Raw genomic sequence first — 18,280 nt, 5'->3', positions numbered from 1 at the left:
AGTACAAATTGAGACAATTTTAATAAAATAAAAAACAATAAAATAATAAGAAATTTTTTTATAAAATTAAAAATATATATATTTTTAAAGACTATAGATTCTAAGTAAGCTCAAATGAATATGAGTTTTCTAAAAGGAAAACATTTATTATTGATCTGTTTTTGTTATTAGGGAAATTTTATATTAATCAAACTAAATGGAGTAACTTAAAACCCAATTTCGCTCATTTTCAAGCACCCAAGTGAACTTGCTGACGCGTCGAGTTTAAATCAGCCTTAAGTGTGTCATATGCAGCGCACAGGTCGATAATGTTATTGTTTAATATAAATATAAGTGCAGACAACTGTTCTACAGTCAAGGCTAAAATGGACAAAGAGTTGGATGTTAATGCTTCAAATACACAGTCAAATCCAACCCTAGATAACACTCATCAGATAAGGACTCTCCTCTAATGTAAACAGACCGCTGTTATCCCATTTAAAAACCCTTCTGTAAAATATATGAGTCTACAAATGTTAAGATTATTATAATAACAACACACATGGCCAAAACATTAAACTGATAATTCAACAACCCCAATGATTTCCACAATGTGGAAAATATGGATGGAGTTGTGGATTGTCACAAGAATTTTAGATTTATAAATTAAAATTATGCAATATTTTGTTGTGAAGAAATTGGTAGGTTTTCATTTGATGAATTAATGGTGTTAAAAACAGTTTGTTTGTTTTTTTTTACAATAAATCTACATAAAATCATAAAACACAATAAAAAATTAAAGAGTTTAGGTGGAGGGAGGAAATAAAATTGATTTTAAATAACCTTATTATTTTAAATATTAATATTATGTTTAAAAATGTTTTAAAATTACATTGATTAAAGTTTTAGCAATTCAATTGATATTATATTACTATAGCATGCTTTTTGATGATTGAAATTAATTAAACCATTAATACCTCATCCAGAAAAAAATAAAACAGAAAATGCAGAATCCCAGAATTGATCTAAATGATGCTTTTGGTCCAGTATAGACTACTAAATAAATGCTGGGTGTTGAGTACATACCAGAGGGACTGCGGTATGATAAACACTGGCATTTAGCAACATGTGGTGCGTCAAACCTTTGCAGCCACTAGTTGACCGATGACAGTGAAGAGTTTTTCTTGGACAGTGACTATAACTATTACGATAAACCCTTTTTCCAAACAGCGCAATCTACCTTGACCACAGAAAAAACATTACAACGTAACAGCTCGGCAACTCATCTAGAAGTTTCCCATTTTTAAATATGCTTTTTCCTCAGTCACTCATGTGCTTGGAACTTACGATATTTATAACTCCACATGAAAAGAACATAAAACACAGCAGTTTTAAAATTCATGATTATAACGATAGACTGTACGTAATTTATGTTGCAGGATAAAACGTAAATGTTAACCATAGGCCTTATTTTACTAAAACTGCTATAAAAATCCACAGGAAATTCCCAAGGGAACCCACAGCTTGAAAATTCTCTTCCAGGTTGAAGAAAAGCAAACTTATCATTTCTATAAGGCTGAAACCACAGCCATAATGAATCCATTAGTCGTATCCAATAAACGAAACATTTTTGAACAATTAAAGTGGGGTGGATTCAAACTGAAATAACCTCACATATCAGGTACAGGACAGATCAGTTGCCATGTGGCTGGGCAGAAAAAGATATAGAAAATTAGACTCATGGTATGAAGGAATGATGCTATTATCCTTTTTTGCATATGATTAATCGGTTTGTTTTAAAAACCATATATTCTTGGTTGTCTCTCACCTTCTTGCAATACATTCCAAACAACTATCAAAGCAAATTTACACCCTTACACAAAACCTTTACCTTGAAATGTCAACAGATGCACTGAGAAGATCTACAGCCTGGTACCTTGGATCACAAATGCAGTTTTGACGACCTAGTGAGGGGTTTGCAAATACTACACAATCCCCCCCAAAAAGCATGGAAAATCCCTATAACTCAAAGCTACTTACTGCCTTTCCATGGAGTGTTCATCCAGGGTTTATGTCAAAACTTAACAAGCTACTGTAGAACTAAGCAACCCAAACCCAGTAGTTCCCAACCCTGGTCCTGGGGGCACCCCAACACTGCACATTTTGCATGTCTCCTTTCTCTGACGCACCAATTTCAGGTCTTGGAGTCTCTTCTAATGAGCTGATGACCTGAATCAGGTGTGTTTGATTAAGGAGACATGCAAAACATGCAGTGTTGGGGTGCCTCCAGGACTAGGGTTGGGAACCACTGCTCTAGACCCCTACAGAACACCAGCACCTGAACTGGAGAACATCCACCCTTCAAACAGCAGAATAGGGGATTTCATATGAATATTAGCATCGTCTGACTGGACGGGCCAAGGGTCCCGTGATCCCAAGACCCCAAAACAGAGTGTGCTGCCTATAGACAGCTTTTTTGAGCATTAGAGACTCGTGAGATAGACATGATGCCCAAAAACGCTGTCTAGGTGGGCAGCACACTAGGTTGTGAGAGCCAGCCCATCTGAATGTGACAGTAACCTATGGACATATTATAATAATAAACAGCCATCTTAGACATCAATCGGGTAAACAAATCTATATGAGAGCTGCATATCCAGGAAGAAAGTGGAGTTTCCCCCCGATATAGCTAAATGTAGATCATAAAGTATTGCCAAATAAAATAAAACCGAGATTTTATGACACATATATTGACCTGCTGACATAGACATTCGGCTTTAAAACGATGAACTCTGCACAAATCCTACTGCATTACTGAAAGTCAATATAGTGTCGTATACAGCGGTTACTGTGGATAAAAAAAACCTTTTAGTTTAAGCCCGACACATTCATCATAGCCATCTGTAATTGCACGGGCGTTTTACCTTCTGTCTTCATGTAGTTTAGCAGGCAGATATAAGAATCAGCTGGTCCGTCGGACGCGTTGTGAAGACGCCATTAGTCTGAGTATTTCCTAGTGCTGTGCTGTACAGCCAGCGGGGTCTGTATGTCTATAACGTGTATGTGTCTCTGAAGCGAAGGCGCAGCACTAGCGCTCTCTGTTGGGTGCAACACAAATTATTATGGTGCTCTTGAAAACAGACTTTGGGACGGCTCCAAATGATATAACAGTGGGAGCTGTTGAGGTAATATTACCTTACGTGATGGTGTCAACCTGAAGTAACTTCTGTTTAAAATATTGTTAATTTTATACAGATTTAGCTTTATCTGAATGGATGGAATATTTTAAAGTGAAACACAAAATCATATTGCCACTATTCGTCAAGGACATGTTTTTTGCTAGATACCTTTTGTTAGTTGGATATTACAAAAGACTATCAGAATTAAATGTGAAATATATAGGCTACCTTAAAAGGATAGTACACACAAAAATGAAAATTTTGTCATCCTTTAGCCTACTCACCCTCATGTCATCCCAAACCTGTACAGGTTTCTTTCTTATGTTGAACATAAAGGAAGATATTTTAATGAATGCTGGTAATCAAACAGTTAATGGCCTCCATTGACCCCATAGTATTTCTTTCACTACTCTGGAAGTCAATGGGGACCAACAACTGTTTGGTTCTTTAAAATTCTTCAAAATATCTTCTTTTATGTTCAACATAAGAAAGAAACGTAAACAAGTTTGGAACGACACGAGGGTGAGTAAATGATGTGCAAAATGTTCATTTTTGGGTGAACTATTCCTTTAACAACTGTTTTCAAGAAAACATATTTTAGAATATTTCTTACTGCCAGTTTTGGCAAGTAGAAACATTATTTTAAAATCACCACTAATTTGACTTTGCGATAAAATTAATCTTACTACTATGATTTCAATCTTTTAAACAAAACAAAAAAATCAATTATTAGTGTATTTTTTTTTATACTAGGATGTAGCCTATATGGTAGGGACATAAAAATGTACTCCATACCTAGGATTAAATATTAATGAGCAATGAAAACTTGAAGACTTTAAAGAAATGTAAGTTAATAAAATCAATAACATCTTTTTAAAAGATAGCATTGTGTATGCCTATTTCATCTTAAAATATGACACTTTGGGCAGTTGGAACAGTTATGAAATCAGATGTACAGTAATAAGATTTTGTCAAAAATATTTATTTTGAAAAATAAAGCAATACAATATAATATGAAGTTACATTTCACTTTAAAATGAAAAGATACTTGAGAAATCTTTTTTTTCCCCCCCTATAGATTTAATTTTCAGAGTGCCACAATGACTTTCACTATATTGCAAGTGCCTCAAAGCTTTTCATTTATAATGGGGTTACCGGAGAAATTAGTCTTTTGTTAGTTCTCCAATATTGCGATCTGAGGAGCATCAAAATAAATAGTCAATTCTACACTATGACAATTAAAGCGTAAGGTGTGCTGAAGTCTTAATGCTAATTAAAAGTGCTTTCATGCTTTCAAAGTGCAGTTCATCAAACTCTGCCAGCTGATAATTTATCAATAATTTTCTTCAAAGATCACATAAAAACAATTACTACTAAGAATGTCAAGATAAAGACAACCATAGCACAGTCAAACTGAACAAAATACTTCTGGTTATGCAAGCATAACATTATACAAATCATATAAAAATCATACATACAAAATCTTATCTATCTATATACAAATATATATATATATATAAAGTACATATATATAGTATAAGTATTTCAGTGCAGTAGAATCTCTTAAAAATAGTGAAAACACAGACATTTACGCACCAATGCATCCAACCAGCTTTTGGAGCCGTATTGTAACTTCTGTAACTATATTGTACAATTGTTTATTACCATATAAATTAAATCAGGTCTCAATGTAAACACAGGCTAAAAACAGCAATAGTAAAGCAGTTCACCACTCCAGTTTCATGTTTGCTTTGCTCCACATATATTTCCCCCCTCTTATGAGGAACATCTTCTCATCAAAACCACTAAACTTGATGGCCTCTTCCACACCAACATCCAGAATGGACTTTGACGGATCCTTCCTCCCCTCTCGACAATCCAAGAAGCGCATCTGCGGCATCAGATATGAAGGATTAAAAAAATCTATTTATGATGATTGCTCTTTCTGATGATGTAGCGTAGACAGCATGATTATTAATAGAGATCAGAGATTATCAAGGGAGGGGAAAGTAATTTGAAGCCTGGAATGAGGCAAATTACTGCAGGCCTTATTATATTCCTATCCATAATCCCTTCACTTCTGATATGATGACATAATGTAATTGAAAAGAATCATTTACACTGTAATAATAGTGTAATCTAATACAGAAAACAATTCTTTAGAATCTATTTATGATGATTGCTCTTTCTGATGATGTAGCGTAGACAGCATGATTATTAATAGAGATCAGAGATTATCAAGGGAGGGGAAAGTAATTTGAAGCCTGGAATGAGGCAAAATACTGCAGGCCTTATTATATTCCTATCCATAATCCCTTCACTTCTGATATGATGACATAATGTAATTGAAAAGAATCATTTACACTGTAATAATAGTGTAATCTAATACAGAAAACAATTCTTTAAACACTAATGACAACATAATCGAATACAAAAATAAATCCTTCACATGGTAATGAGAAGACAACTTAATGGATGCTGAGAAGAAAATATGAAACCACTTACATATTCATCAAGAATCAGGTAAGAGTCTCTCATCTGTAAAAGAAAAATAGATGAGTAAGTAAACAATTCATATCAAGTTAACAGTAGGCTTTATATTCAAGTCCCTGGCACCTATGCTATTTTTATTTAAATTCAAATCTCGCCGTGCACACTTATAAGTCGTATAAGCTTTGGTAATGAATTGAAACTGAAAGTTTACTGCTGTATTACCCATAAATTGAAGCCACTTTATCTTCCGAATTTAAAACGCTAATCTGAATTGAGCGAAAGTATGCACTCTGTGCCTCAAAATTACCTTTTGATTAGACTCTGGAACCAGACACTTAACGCTCTGGTGGCGGTCCAGGAAGTCTTGGAATTGCTGATCGCTAATGATGAATTTCTCTGCCTCGCGGAGACTGCTCTCCCCAGCGTTTTCACCTTCAGACACTGGAAGACCTGTGTGTACATTGCAATACAGCCTTAATAACGTGGTCAGCAGTCTGGTTAAAATGATAGAGTCTGCAGTAATGAAGTAACTGTACCTTCCAGCGCACTGGGTTCAGAGCAGTGAACTGCTCGGTCATATCTTCATCCACATTGTAGGTGTTAATAACCGAGTTGATTTTGAAAGCCACCTTATAGTCCCGGCACCAGTCACGAACTTGATGCAGTTTGTCTAGATGACTCTTTCTGCCCTGACCTCGACCTATGACTTTATTGGTGTCCTCGTTAAAACTGTCACAAGATACTGCCAGGATGTCCAAGTAGTCACCTATTAAATACAGATGCAAATTAAATTTGTACATTTGTATGCAAATACCTTTGATATAACAATGTATTTTTCTGTAATGTAATTAGTAATGTATATATTCTGTTTATATAGTTTACGAGTTTTTTTTTCTAAATAAGTTTTTAATGCTCACCAAGGTTGCATTTCTATATTTGATCAAAAGAAAAAGAAAAAACATAGTAATAACATGAAAGATTTGATAAGAACATGTTTTCTATTCTAATATATTTTCAAATGTAATTTATTTGTGATGGCAAAGCTGTATTTTCAGCTGTCATTACTCCAGTCACACGATAAGTTATATGTAATATGCTGATTTGGTGCTCAAGAAACATTCCTTATTATTAATGTTGAAAATAGCTGATATGTGCTGCTTAATCTTTTTTGGGGGACATATTCAAGATTCTTCATGTATTTTTTGTAACATTTTAAATGTCTTTTACTTTCAAGCAATTGAATGCATCCTAACTAGAAATTAAAGTATTCATTTTATATATAAAAATATATTGTTATTATTATTATTATTATAAAAAATATATAATATAAAATATTCTAAAAATCGAACCGACTCCAAACTTTTAAACGGTTAGTATACAGTGCACATTTTAATTAAATTTTTAGCGTACCCATATTTCACAACTATTCTTTTACTTATTGTGTACTCTGTTAGTTAAATCCCCTTAAGCAAAATACTGAAAATCATTTTTTGTTCTATTGTATGTGATTTTGTTGCTAGTGTTTTGGAACACAAAAAAGCTCACGTTACTGTACATTTGACAGTGCAATAAAGCATCTCACATTAACAAAATTTAACTTTCTTAATATTCTTAATTATAAGTGGGCTTTTCGTGGAGCTGTAGCTAGGCCTATATAATAAACGTTGTTATAGCCTAGGTCAGGGGTGCCCAAACTCTGTCCTGGAGGGCCGGTGTCCTGCAGAGTTTTGCTCCAACCCTAATCAAACACACCTAAAGCAGCTAATAAAGCTCTTACTAGGCATACTAGAAACTTCCAGGCAGGTGTGTTGAGGCAAGTTGGAGCTAAACTCTGCAGGACACCGGCCCTCCAGGACTGAGTTTGGGCACCCCTGGCCTAGGTATTTCCTAGTATTATTAACTCTACTAACGTGAAATATGTGTAAGGTTAAAGCCAAAGAGTTTAAAAGCAATCTTTTCTGCCCTCTGCTGGTCATGATTGACTCTCACCGTATTTCTGGAACCAGGTTTCTCTGATTAGACTGCCATTGCAGCTCCTGTTTGCAATCGCACCAGCTCTCCCAGAAAATGACCTCTCTTGTGAAGGAAGGGCTCTCCACCAGAAGAGTTGACTTTTTCCATTCCTAAAACATACAATCGATAATATTAAAACAGTGTGAAAATAAAAACGACAGTCAGCTTTAAGAGAAAAAGGTTAACTTTTTTAATGTAGCCTAATCTTTTTGGTAACATTACATTATCGTTTACTGTCGTACTGTCGTTTATTATTAGAAACTAACCCGTTTAATCCCCATTTTTTCCCCCAGACATGAACATATCCAAATGATGTGTCATTCGTAACGCTTTGAAATAATCAATAATTAAAAAAAATTTTTTTTTAAGTGTGTGGAAAATTGTGTTTTATGGTCGGTCACAATTGTGACAGGTGGGATAAGGTGAGTACTGAATGAACATATTTCTGCAGTCATAATTTTTTTATATATCTTAGCCCAGCTATTTTAAACTGTTTGATCACATTCTAGGGTTATTATTATTATGCATAAAAAAACTTTATGCAACACTGATAGGAACACTGAGATAAAAAACAAAAAAAGTCAACCATCAACTCATTTCAAAATTTTTACTTTTTTGTAAAATATAACATCACATTTTTATATTAGTGCTACCAGTATTACAACATCAATACTGTACATTTTTTGTAACATTTGAATTTTTTATTTAGTGCAATATTTTGTCATTGCAACATTTTAGTGTAATTTTCACTAGCAACTGCAATTGGATTTATATTGTAAACCTAAGTTCACTGTTATCCCACTATTGTGACCATCAGCATGTTTACTCATTCTATGACCACACTCAACAAAACTGAATATATGTGAATTCATATATTAATACTAGACACCTTAAAGATAATGTGTACCAAAAATGTTTGTCATATCTTTATGTTAACATACTTTACTAGTCTTTTGTTTTGGCGCTTTGATGCAGTTATCATCTTCTCAAGGTGCAAACAGGAAATAAACTGCTCTGGTCATGTGACAATTTGCACTAATCACGTGAAACTGCACATATTTCATTGAGACCCTTTATTTGTTCACTATTTGCAGGAAGTGCACTAAAACATCAGTCAGTAAGGTTGTTAGAGCTTTATAAATGAAAACCTTTTTTTACGGTCACTATTGTGACCGGTGGGATTAAACGGGTTAAGTAGCATGCATGGATGCATGCATAACTAACTAAATAAACAAACATAGGCTACCCCTTTCGATTGTGGTGTAAATCTTAGAGCTTTAAGTTAAATAGAAGTAATTTTATTTTAAGTTAAATATATTTTCACAACTTATCGTACACTGTCTCATTAGTAAATGTTAGGCTACCTGCTTCTTTCAGAAGATGTAAGCCTCGCTTTGCCTCTTCAATGGGCAAGACGAAAGAGGTCTTTGCAGTGTGGAAGCAAAATCCGCATTTGTAATTGCACTGCCGGGTAAAGTGGTAGTTTACACTGCTTGGAGTAGTCAACTGAGTGCTGGAGCCCTCTTTCTGCTCTTTGGTGCGAGTCTTCAGGCGACTGATCTCTCCGACAGGTGTTTGTTGCACCTGTGTGCCAGATACCAGTTTAAAAATCCATCCCAACAGGGCTGCTAAGCAGCTGTGGACGTTCTTGAAACAAAATTGCATTAGCATTGCTGCAAAACCAACTTGGTTTGATGTCAACATGGTGAAGATGTCTATAGGCTCTGAAAGCTCATACCTCCCTATTTTATACGGGGCCGTCTCAAGTTGCTTTTCTGATTAGTTTCTTTTCTTGCTTGGGAGGACTGGAAAATGAAAGATAAGTAGAATACTATCAGCTGAGTCAAACATAGGCTAGGCGTGGTGTTTTTTTCTCTTTATAGTCACCTGGATGTAACTGGATCGTTATGTTTTTTTCTTTAAAACACGGGGCAAATTAATTAAGATACAGCTAGGTTTCATCTCATTGTCATTCTTGGAATACTAATAATGATAGGCCTATTAATAATTGATATTTAGGTCTTGTCCAAACATTTCAGCATTGACAACAACAAAAGCAATATAAGCAATTAGGCTACTGCTGCTTTAGCCAAATAGATATTCATTAAATCGTTTGTCAACATAAATTTGTCGTCAATTTTGACAACAATTGACAAGTCCTACAGCACAGTTATTCATTTTAATAAGCATTAACCAGCAAATATAAATGGAATGGAAAACCTGCTTGAAACCAACCAATCTTGCTGGTCTGGTTCAACTAGCATATGTTTACAGAAAATGGCAATTTACTCCGAATCGTTGTAGATTAATTGCTTAGGTTATGTAATCTGATTGTTGAAACGAAACTGCAATAAAGTAGGCTACTTGAATGATTAACACGCAGTTTATTTCTCCGTGCACTGGCTTGACAGACTCAGCTTGTTTAGTGAATGACTTTCGTTTTCGGATCTAAGTTGCGTTTCTCTGTAAGCGCTGTTCTCCAGATCAGCAAGAATGACATTTCTCTAGACATATATTATACGCTAGTGTAATATCTCTCACGGTTCACAATGCTACAGAGAGCAATGTTTCGCTGTGGACAGCTGAGTTCGCGTGTATTCGCGGTGGAGTTTGATTTACGCACTCAACCTCTTTATTTCACGCTGAGCTCAAACCCACAAGAGCTTCATCATGCTCATCAGCAGCTCTTTGGAGATGATGGGAAGCTCTTCTCGCTACATGTCCACAGCGACAGCAGAATTGAGAAAGCGCAAGCGCACGCCGAGATAAAACACAAGCTGTGCGTAACACTGTCGCAAGATTGCGATGTTTTTGAAGCGTCTTCTTTTATACCGGACGTCAAAAATAGCGTCGTTAAAGGATTTTTCATACGAGACAAATCCACTACAACCCTCTCAGAGGACACATTAAAGACGCTGCAGCAGAGTAAATCAGTGTGTGTGTTTTCATACAAGCGCGAGGGTGAGTACTGCTGGCAGGAGCTGTGGTCACCTGTCGATCAAGTGCAGGAGTCAGTGAGGCAGTACATCACACCTGCAGCAGCAGCAGAGCATCACCCTTCCACACTGAACATCAGGAACTCTGATGTCTTCTACTGTATGGATGAAGCCTATAAAGTTCTTCAGGAGGTACAGTAGGTTATAGTAGTAGTTATACAGTACATTTATTTTACTTACTTTTTATTTTCATATAGGCTATATATATACATACAGTATATATTAGTGCTGTCAAACGATTAATCACGATTAATCGCATCCAAAATAAAAGTTTTTGTTTACACAATATATATGTGTATACTGTGCATATGTATTATGTATATAAATACAAACACATGCATGTATATATTTATGAAAAATTCGGTATGTTTATATATTAAATATATTTATATATAAAATATAAGAATATAAATATATAAATGTATATACATGTAAATATATATACTGTCTGTGTGTGTATTTATATATACATAATAAATATACACAGTTCACAAAACTTTGTGCATTTTTACTTTCTCAAAAAAAACTAATTCTGTTTGATTTATAAGCTTGGTTCCTCATGGGGACCTCAAAAATGTCCCTACAAGGTCAAAATTTACTAGTATTACTCTCCTTGTGGGGACATTTGGTCCCCATAATGTGATAAATACTAGGTACACACACACACACACACACACACACACTATATGCACATGCATGAAGACATGCATGTCTTTTCTGTCCATTATAATTAATTTAATGCACCACTGCTGAATTCCATATTTATAATATTAGGAAATGTTTCTTGAGCACCATATAAGTATATTAGAATGATTTCTGAGGAATCGTGTGAACTGAAGACTGGAGTAATGGCTGCTGAAAATACAGCTTTGTCATTACATGAATAAATGATACCTTAAAATATAATAATAGAAAATAGTTCATTTAAATTGTAACAATATTTCATAACAATTCTTTTTAATGTATTTTAACCAATTAAATGCAATTAAATCAGAGACTTCTTTCGAAAACATTTATAAAATTTGCCAACTCCAAACTTCACTGTGGGAACTAAGCACTTCTCACCGTACTTTTTCCCTTAGCAATGCAATATCATTTTGAATGCCGTTACATCCAAAATGATTGACTTGGTCTCGTGAGACCAGAGTTCCCAGAAGTATAACTGTCACTCTTTTCATAGCTTTTACCATCTCTGCATCACTTGTTTTGTATTTGTCTGCTCTTTTCCTAGCTAAAAAACTGCTCATCATGAAATGAAAGCTAAAAAGTGAAGGCTTGGTTATTTCAGGAACTTTGTCAAAAGTCCATTGTTTTTTAATTTCTTTTTTAAATTTTTAAATTTTATATTCTTCTTGTACCACGGTCCTCTTTTGTGCAAAAAAAACAAAACAAAAGTATTTGGCTTTATTTTGTAACTTTCAGGACAGTGTACTAATTTTTGCAACACAACATTTTATCACTTTGATATGATATCTCCAAATATCTCCAAATGTCTTAAGAGTAATTGCTGGTCGGTGCCGATAGCTTTGTGGGCAGTGTGACAACATACAGCCCCATTGTGCTTCAGGCATCCCGAGTTCGAATCCTGACTCGAGGACTTTTCCCAATCCTGCCCCCCTCTCTCTCTCCCACGCCAGTTCTGATCTGTCCTATTATAATAAAGGTGAAAAGGCAAAAAATAAATCTTATAAAAAGAGTCATTGCTGAATTTGTTAAGTTTCTGAGGGGTTGTACACATACATCTAATCACCAGTTTTAAAAGTATACCTGTGTAGACTGTTTTACTTTGATGCTAAAATGAAAGTGTATAGGCTACCTAATCTAAGGTAACAATGAACATTGGGTTATTAATTAATCAATGTAATTCAGAACCTAACCACAATGCAGTTCGATGTAAAACAATACATCTTTCTGCCCATCTCAGTGCACTGACATTATCCCTGAGTCAAAGGAAGTGCTGAAGCTTGTAGACGAACAGTTGGAGACAAGCAGGGCTGATGGATTTCCTGTCATTGTGATCGAGGGACTGGACGCCACAGGTTAACAATGAGCCTTTAATAAATACTTTATTCAGCTAATTAATAAGTATGCATTCAAACACAATATATATATATATATTTTTTTACCAAGCAGAACGTAATGTCACATACACATTCATAGCTTCCAATATGATAAAAACATAAACAAACAAAAAGTTTGCACTCTAAAATTCTGTTGCTTTCTCTCCATGTGTTTCTCCATGTACCCAGGTAAAACTACTCTCACAGAAGCCCTGCGGGAGTCTCTGAATGCTACTCTGCTGAAATCTCCTCCCCAGTGCCTTGCTCCTTTCAGACAGCGCTTTGACTCAGAACCACCCCTCATCCGCAGGGCCTTTTATGCTCTGGGGAACTACATCACTGCTGCCCACATCGGAAAAGAGTCCTTGAGGGCTCCTGTCATAGTGGACAGGTAGAGATGTGTGCGCCACAAATACACTCACATGCTGTTTTGGGCAGGAATGTAGCAAATAAATGTTCTAAAGCTGAATTTGTGGAAAGTGAGGCTCGGTCAAATGTAAATTGTTATTTGAGAATACTGTAAGTATATAAAACGATCAGATTTCATTTATTTTTGTAATCAGAGCAGTATTTATATGGCACAAAAACAATAAGGATATCCATTTTGGGTGGAATATATCTTTAACAGACTAGAATTGATCAGATTGGTTTACACTACACAAACGTCACTGTTAGTAGAAAACGTTAGTAGTAGCATTTCTACTTACAGTTAGTTCGTTCCCCAGCACGATTATAGACAACCCCTTCTCCCCCTTTTTTTGTCTCTGTTAGGTACTGGCACAGCACAGCAGCGTATGCCATTGCCACAGCAGTTGGTGGAAGAGTTGAAAACCTCCCAAAGCCAGGCTCAGAGTTGTATCGGTGGCCAGAAGACCTGCTCCAACCAAACCTGGTGCTGCTCCTCACTGTCAGTCCAGAAGAAAGACTGAGAAGACTCAGGGACAGGGGACAGGACAAGACCGTTGAGGAGGCTGAATTGGAGATCAATCAGCTCTTCCGACTTAAGTAAAATTATATTAATAAATTAATGATGAAATTTCTCTTTTAAAAAAAATCTGTCAACCCTATTCACAATGTTTTGGGGTTGAATATAAAGGGGGGATAAAGACTTTTTTTTATCATGTGGTCAAATAATTTATGATGTCACCCCTTCAAATATGATATCAGAATGAATATAATTAATATATTAAATAATTAATATAATTTTGCAGGAATACAGGTTTGAACAGAAAGTGTAGGAACAATGACAAATTTGCATTTTAATTTCAATAATAGCAATATTTTTGGTAGAATTTGTTTTAAAAATTGTATAGACTGCCATTCAAAAGTTTGGGGTTGGCAAGTTTTTTTTTATACATAACTTTTATTTTAGCAAGGATGCATGAAATACTTTCACACTGATATTTCAAATAAATGCTTTAAAAAAACTTTTGATTAATTAATAAATAAATAAAATAAGCAGCTGTTTTCGAAATGTATAATAATAAGAAATGTTTCTTGAGCACCAAATCAGTGTATTAGAATGATTTCTGAAGGATCATGTGGCACTGAAGACTGGAAGCTTTGTCATCACAGGAATAAATGACATTTTAAAATATAGTAAAATGTAAAACAGTTATTTTAAATTAAAATAATATTTCACAATGTTACTGTTTTTACTGAATTTATTTATTTATTAATTGTTTTACCAAATAAATGCAGCCTTGGTGAGTTTAAGAGACTTTTTCACAAGCAAATATTAATATCAAATATTAAATATTAATATTAAAATAGTATTTTATTTTTACTTTTGTATTACAAGAACACATATAAAGCACAAATGGCTCTATTTCTTGTAGTAGTTTAAAGTTTTCTAAGGTTTTTCAACAGGTATATTGAGAAAGACAATGAACATTTTGCATTGAGCATTCATGACAAATTGCTCTTTGTTTTCAGAGTGGAAGAAGCTTACAAGAGAATCCAGAATCCTGCCTGCATCATCGTGGATGCAAGCCCCTCTCCACAAGAAGTGCTGCAACAAGTGCAGCATTTAATTAGGAACAAATGTCACTTGTAAACAACCAGCTCCCTCCCTACCCGAACGAGGCAAGAAGCAATGCAATCCCTCTGCACACCACTAGATGGTAGTGTAGTGTTACGATTCCACCCCCGGTCAACTAAAGCCACTGTAAGAGCCCCAGTCAGCTGAGCCTGTTGATTGAAAGGGAGGCTGGTGGCTAACTGCCAGCATATATTTCAGGGCTCCTATCTGGACATGTCACAACATATTCCCCTTTCCACAGAGCTTTAGTGATGACACAAGGGGGAAAGTTATTGCGGGTGCCGTAGCTGGGTGTCAGCTCTCATACGCAGGGTCACAGCGTCCACTTTCCTCACTCTGACTTATTCCCAGTGAAACACAGGAACTCAGCTAAAGAGCTTTTGAGAATTCATCAATCACTTCAATTAGATTTAAACACAAGAACTCATTGTTGGTCAGCTCGGTGTTCACTCCTTCAGGAGATGGAATCAAGGGACCTTATGGAGGTATTAAAAGCAATAGATCTGATACAGGCAATTTAAACTCGCTTTGATTTGTTGCTGTTGCTTTTGGACACAGAATCTGATCATTAATTAAGAGTGATAAGCTAGGACAAAAGTGTACACTGTAACTCAGATTTCAGTTCCAGATTCCTTAAAGTCTGTTTATTGTACTGAAATTATCAGCTAAGAATAAATTGTAATGTAATACAAATCTTTTAAATATGTTACTCAGGTTTCACTTCATTTTAAACAAACAGTTCACCTACAAATGAAAATACTGTCATGAAGGGAACACACTTGTCAAGTGTCGAGAAAAAATTAAAAAACAAAAAAAGTAGTCCATATGCTATATTACAAGTCAAACAATATTATTTGTGTAACCAGACTGATGTTTCATTATTTTATTATTTTTAATTGTTATTATTTATTTATTTGTAATTAATTAACTAATCTTTTTCACTTGTCAAAACATGGCACAATATGTTTTCTATTCATGCGATTTCTTTGGAAACCTATTTTTGCTACAGAATCAAAACAATAAAAAATTAAAAAAGAAATACATAAATATCTTTAAAGTTTTTTTAGCTTATATCTTGCAATTCATACTTTTCCCTTGCAATTCTGGGAATAAAGCTGGGAATAAAGAATTGTATCTGGTAAAGAAAGGTCTGAATTGTGAGATAAAAAGTCCCAGTTACCTTTATATATATATATATATATATATTTAGTCATTTATCAGATGCTTTTATCCAAAGCAACTTACAAATGAGGACAACAGAAGCAACCGATTGTAGTATTAAAACAACTAAAAACAGATCCAAAGCTAAAAGCTAAAACTTTATAACCTATACACCATTTAAAATGAAAGAGATTAAATAAAAATGACAAATGCATAAAACAAAATGTTAAAACTATTATTTCATTTACATTTAGTTTGTTGAAGTATTAAAATAACTCAAATTAAATAAAACAAAAAACTTAATAAAAGACCTATACAGACATAATAAATTCAGACATAATTTAACTCAAATTAAAATAAATAACAAATACAAATAATACAAATCAAATGACAGCAGTTTATCAGTAATCCTAAAAAAGAACACTGCCAAACACACATGCTAAAAAACAACAACTTACTTACACATAGTAAGAAATGGTTATAGAAACTGAAACAGAAGCGAAACAACTAGTAGGAAAGAGGAGAAATAAAAAGCGATACTTATCCTTTGCCGGTGTACCTGCCCGGTGGAGTCGCACGGTAGAGTCGATGGTCTTTACACTCTTCGGTCTTCACACGACGGCTGCTGTGGTAAACTAAGCTGTTTTATACCCTTCTAACGAAATACTACATTAATTCGGCTGGACACACTTTCCTTATTTTCTCCACAACAAATGGCCAAGCAAGCACATTTTTTTCTATTCCATGGCAGACGCTTTAGAGCAATTGCCGAAAATAAATAAATAAAATAAATATAAAAAAACCCACCAAAAAGTAGTCCATACAATAAAATGTAAACAAAAATGTAAAAGAATTGTAAACAAAAACAATTTGTTTTCGTTTTTTGACTGATTATATAATTTGAATAGTTTTTAAAATGTTTGTTTTAATCTGGTTTACAAACCATTTATGAGATTTATGAGCAAAACACCAATAAATAAATAAATAAAACTTTTTAAATATTTTCCACATTTTTTGTGTGTGAACAGACTGATTTATTATTATTATTATTTTTATTTAAAATGTTATTTTTAAATTATTAATATTTTTTATCTGAAAATGTCAAAATGCTTCACAATGCATTTACAAACCATTTTGGAATCTTAAAGGGATCCCCGGGTATTATGACATGTATAGCTTAATATAACGTAAATGATGTCTCTTATTTAAACATATAGTAGAAACCCCATGAAAGATGTATGTTATTTAAAAAAATCGACATGGTTTTTGGACTATGGGGGGCGCCATTATTTTATGTGCACAGTACATTCTGCGTCGATGACGTCAAATGGTTGCACTCGGTCAGCTACTGGCGCTTATTTCTATAGTCTTTGGCTTTTTACCGCAACACAACTCAGAAAATAAAATACTGATAAGATATCACGTTGTGTGACTCTTGATTGTAATTTTCAGTCGAAGGGCAACAAGAGAAGCAATGCAAGACTTCACAAGAAGAGGAGAAAAGAATGGGAAGATGCCTGTGGACGAATAAAACTTCCTAAAGACCCGCTTCTTTTTTCACTCCACTTTAGTCCTGATGCCTTTGAGTCTTTTAGTAGACCACAGCTTCTGAAAGAGCTTACAAACGGCTGAGAAACGCTATGTCATCCTGTAAACATGCTGACGCTAATCATGACGCGCGGCCGTTTCTCAGCGCAGATTTTCCTCGAGATCCGGGCGTTTAGACTCCATGTGGGGAAAAAAATCGATGGTACAGCATTTGGTTTAAGCCTATGCTTAACCATCTCCACCTGTAAGCTCTTTCAGTAGCTGTGGTCATCATAACAGTATTTTATTTTCCAAGTTGTCTATTCCGAGTTGGGTTGTGGTAAAATTAGCAACAGGTAGCAGCAGTAGCTCACCGAGTGCAACCATTTTACGTCATCAGAATAATGGCGCCCCCCATAGTCCAAAATATGTATAAAACAATGTGATTTTTTAAAATAACATAAATCTTTAATGGGTCTTCTACTACATATTTCAGGAAGAGACATCATTTACATTATATTAAGCCATACTAGTCTTAATACCCAGGGATCCCTTTAAAACAAACACTAATTAGATTTTAGAGCTTCGGTGGAGAGGAATATTATAAGTAAACATCAACCTAAATTTCAGTCTGAACACCAGAATTTGATAGTGAACGAAAGAGTTTTAATTTTTGGATTATTCAACTAATCTTTTAATTAGACATGTGATCTACAATAATCTACATTTAGCACACATGCACACCTTATGCATGCATGCAGGCACCCATCTGCCCTCATGTGCTAAGAATACCACACTTATCCTATAATTCATTTATACGGTGAACACTGC

The 18,280-nt window shown here is 34.7% G+C and overlaps 3 protein-coding genes across 7 annotated transcripts in view; 1 reads left to right on the top strand and 2 right to left on the bottom strand.

Moving 5' to 3' along the window:
• The window catches only part of LOC107563899 (probable E3 ubiquitin-protein ligase RNF144A-A), a 39,125-nt gene extending 36,069 nt beyond the window's left edge, over positions 1-3,056 (bottom strand). For 2 of the 5 annotated variants that reach the window (XM_016248868.1, XM_016248869.1), the window contains exon 1: positions 2,904-3,056. Coding sequence is in view for 1 of the 5 variants with exons in the window: in XM_016248865.1 (XP_016104351.1) it covers positions 2,020-2,030 (11 nt within the window). In the remaining 4 variants the exon portion in view is untranslated. Of the gene's footprint in view, positions 1-2,019; positions 2,148-2,903 lie in introns of those variants that run through there. The other 3 variants (XM_016248867.1, XM_016248865.1, XM_016248866.1) reach the window with 2 other exon arrangements.
• Positions 3,057-4,846: 1,790 nt separating this feature from the next.
• Positions 4,847-9,369, bottom strand: LOC107563898 (radical S-adenosyl methionine domain-containing protein 2). Its single transcript, XM_016248864.1, is given in 9 exon segments — positions 4,847-5,049; positions 5,664-5,696; positions 5,959-6,086; positions 6,089-6,101; positions 6,188-6,417; positions 7,641-7,681; positions 7,683-7,697; positions 7,699-7,774; positions 9,029-9,369. Coding segments are annotated over 9 exon segments (1,041 nt in total). The 5' UTR covers position 9,369; the 3' UTR covers positions 4,847-4,884.
• Positions 9,370-10,114: 745 nt separating this feature from the next.
• On the top strand, positions 10,115-15,363 carry cmpk2 (cytidine monophosphate (UMP-CMP) kinase 2, mitochondrial). The gene is made up of 5 exons (XM_016248889.1): positions 10,115-10,792; positions 12,585-12,699; positions 12,910-13,111; positions 13,492-13,725; positions 14,656-15,363. The coding sequence occupies exons 1-5, from the start codon at positions 10,214-10,216 to the stop codon at positions 14,774-14,776; spliced, it is 1,251 nt and encodes a 416-aa protein (XP_016104375.1). The 5' UTR covers positions 10,115-10,213; the 3' UTR covers positions 14,777-15,363.
• The last annotated feature ends 2,917 nt before the right edge of the window (positions 15,364-18,280 follow it).

This window comes from Sinocyclocheilus grahami, unplaced genomic scaffold, assembly GCF_001515645.1.
Source record: "Sinocyclocheilus grahami isolate Dianchi unplaced genomic scaffold, SAMN03320097.WGS_v1.1 scaffold896.1, whole genome shotgun sequence".
Taxonomy (NCBI): Eukaryota; Metazoa; Chordata; class Actinopteri; order Cypriniformes; family Cyprinidae; genus Sinocyclocheilus; species Sinocyclocheilus grahami.
This window is presented reverse-complemented; position numbering and strand designations above follow the sequence as displayed.

What these genes read in the sequence shown, in the direction of transcription:
- cmpk2 (XM_016248889.1), top strand. Translation starts at nt 10,214, where the DNA reads ATGCTACAGAGAGCAATGTTTCGCTGTGGACAGCTGAGTTCGCGTGTA. An exon ending in CGAGGGACTGGACGCCACAG is followed by an intron (nt 12,700 to 12,909) that starts GTTAACAATGAG and finishes CCATGTACCCAG; the next exon opens with GTAAAACTACTCTCACAGAA. An exon ending in AATCAGCTCTTCCGACTTAA is followed by an intron (nt 13,726 to 14,655) that starts GTAAAATTATAT and finishes CTTTGTTTTCAG; the next exon opens with AGTGGAAGAAGCTTACAAGA.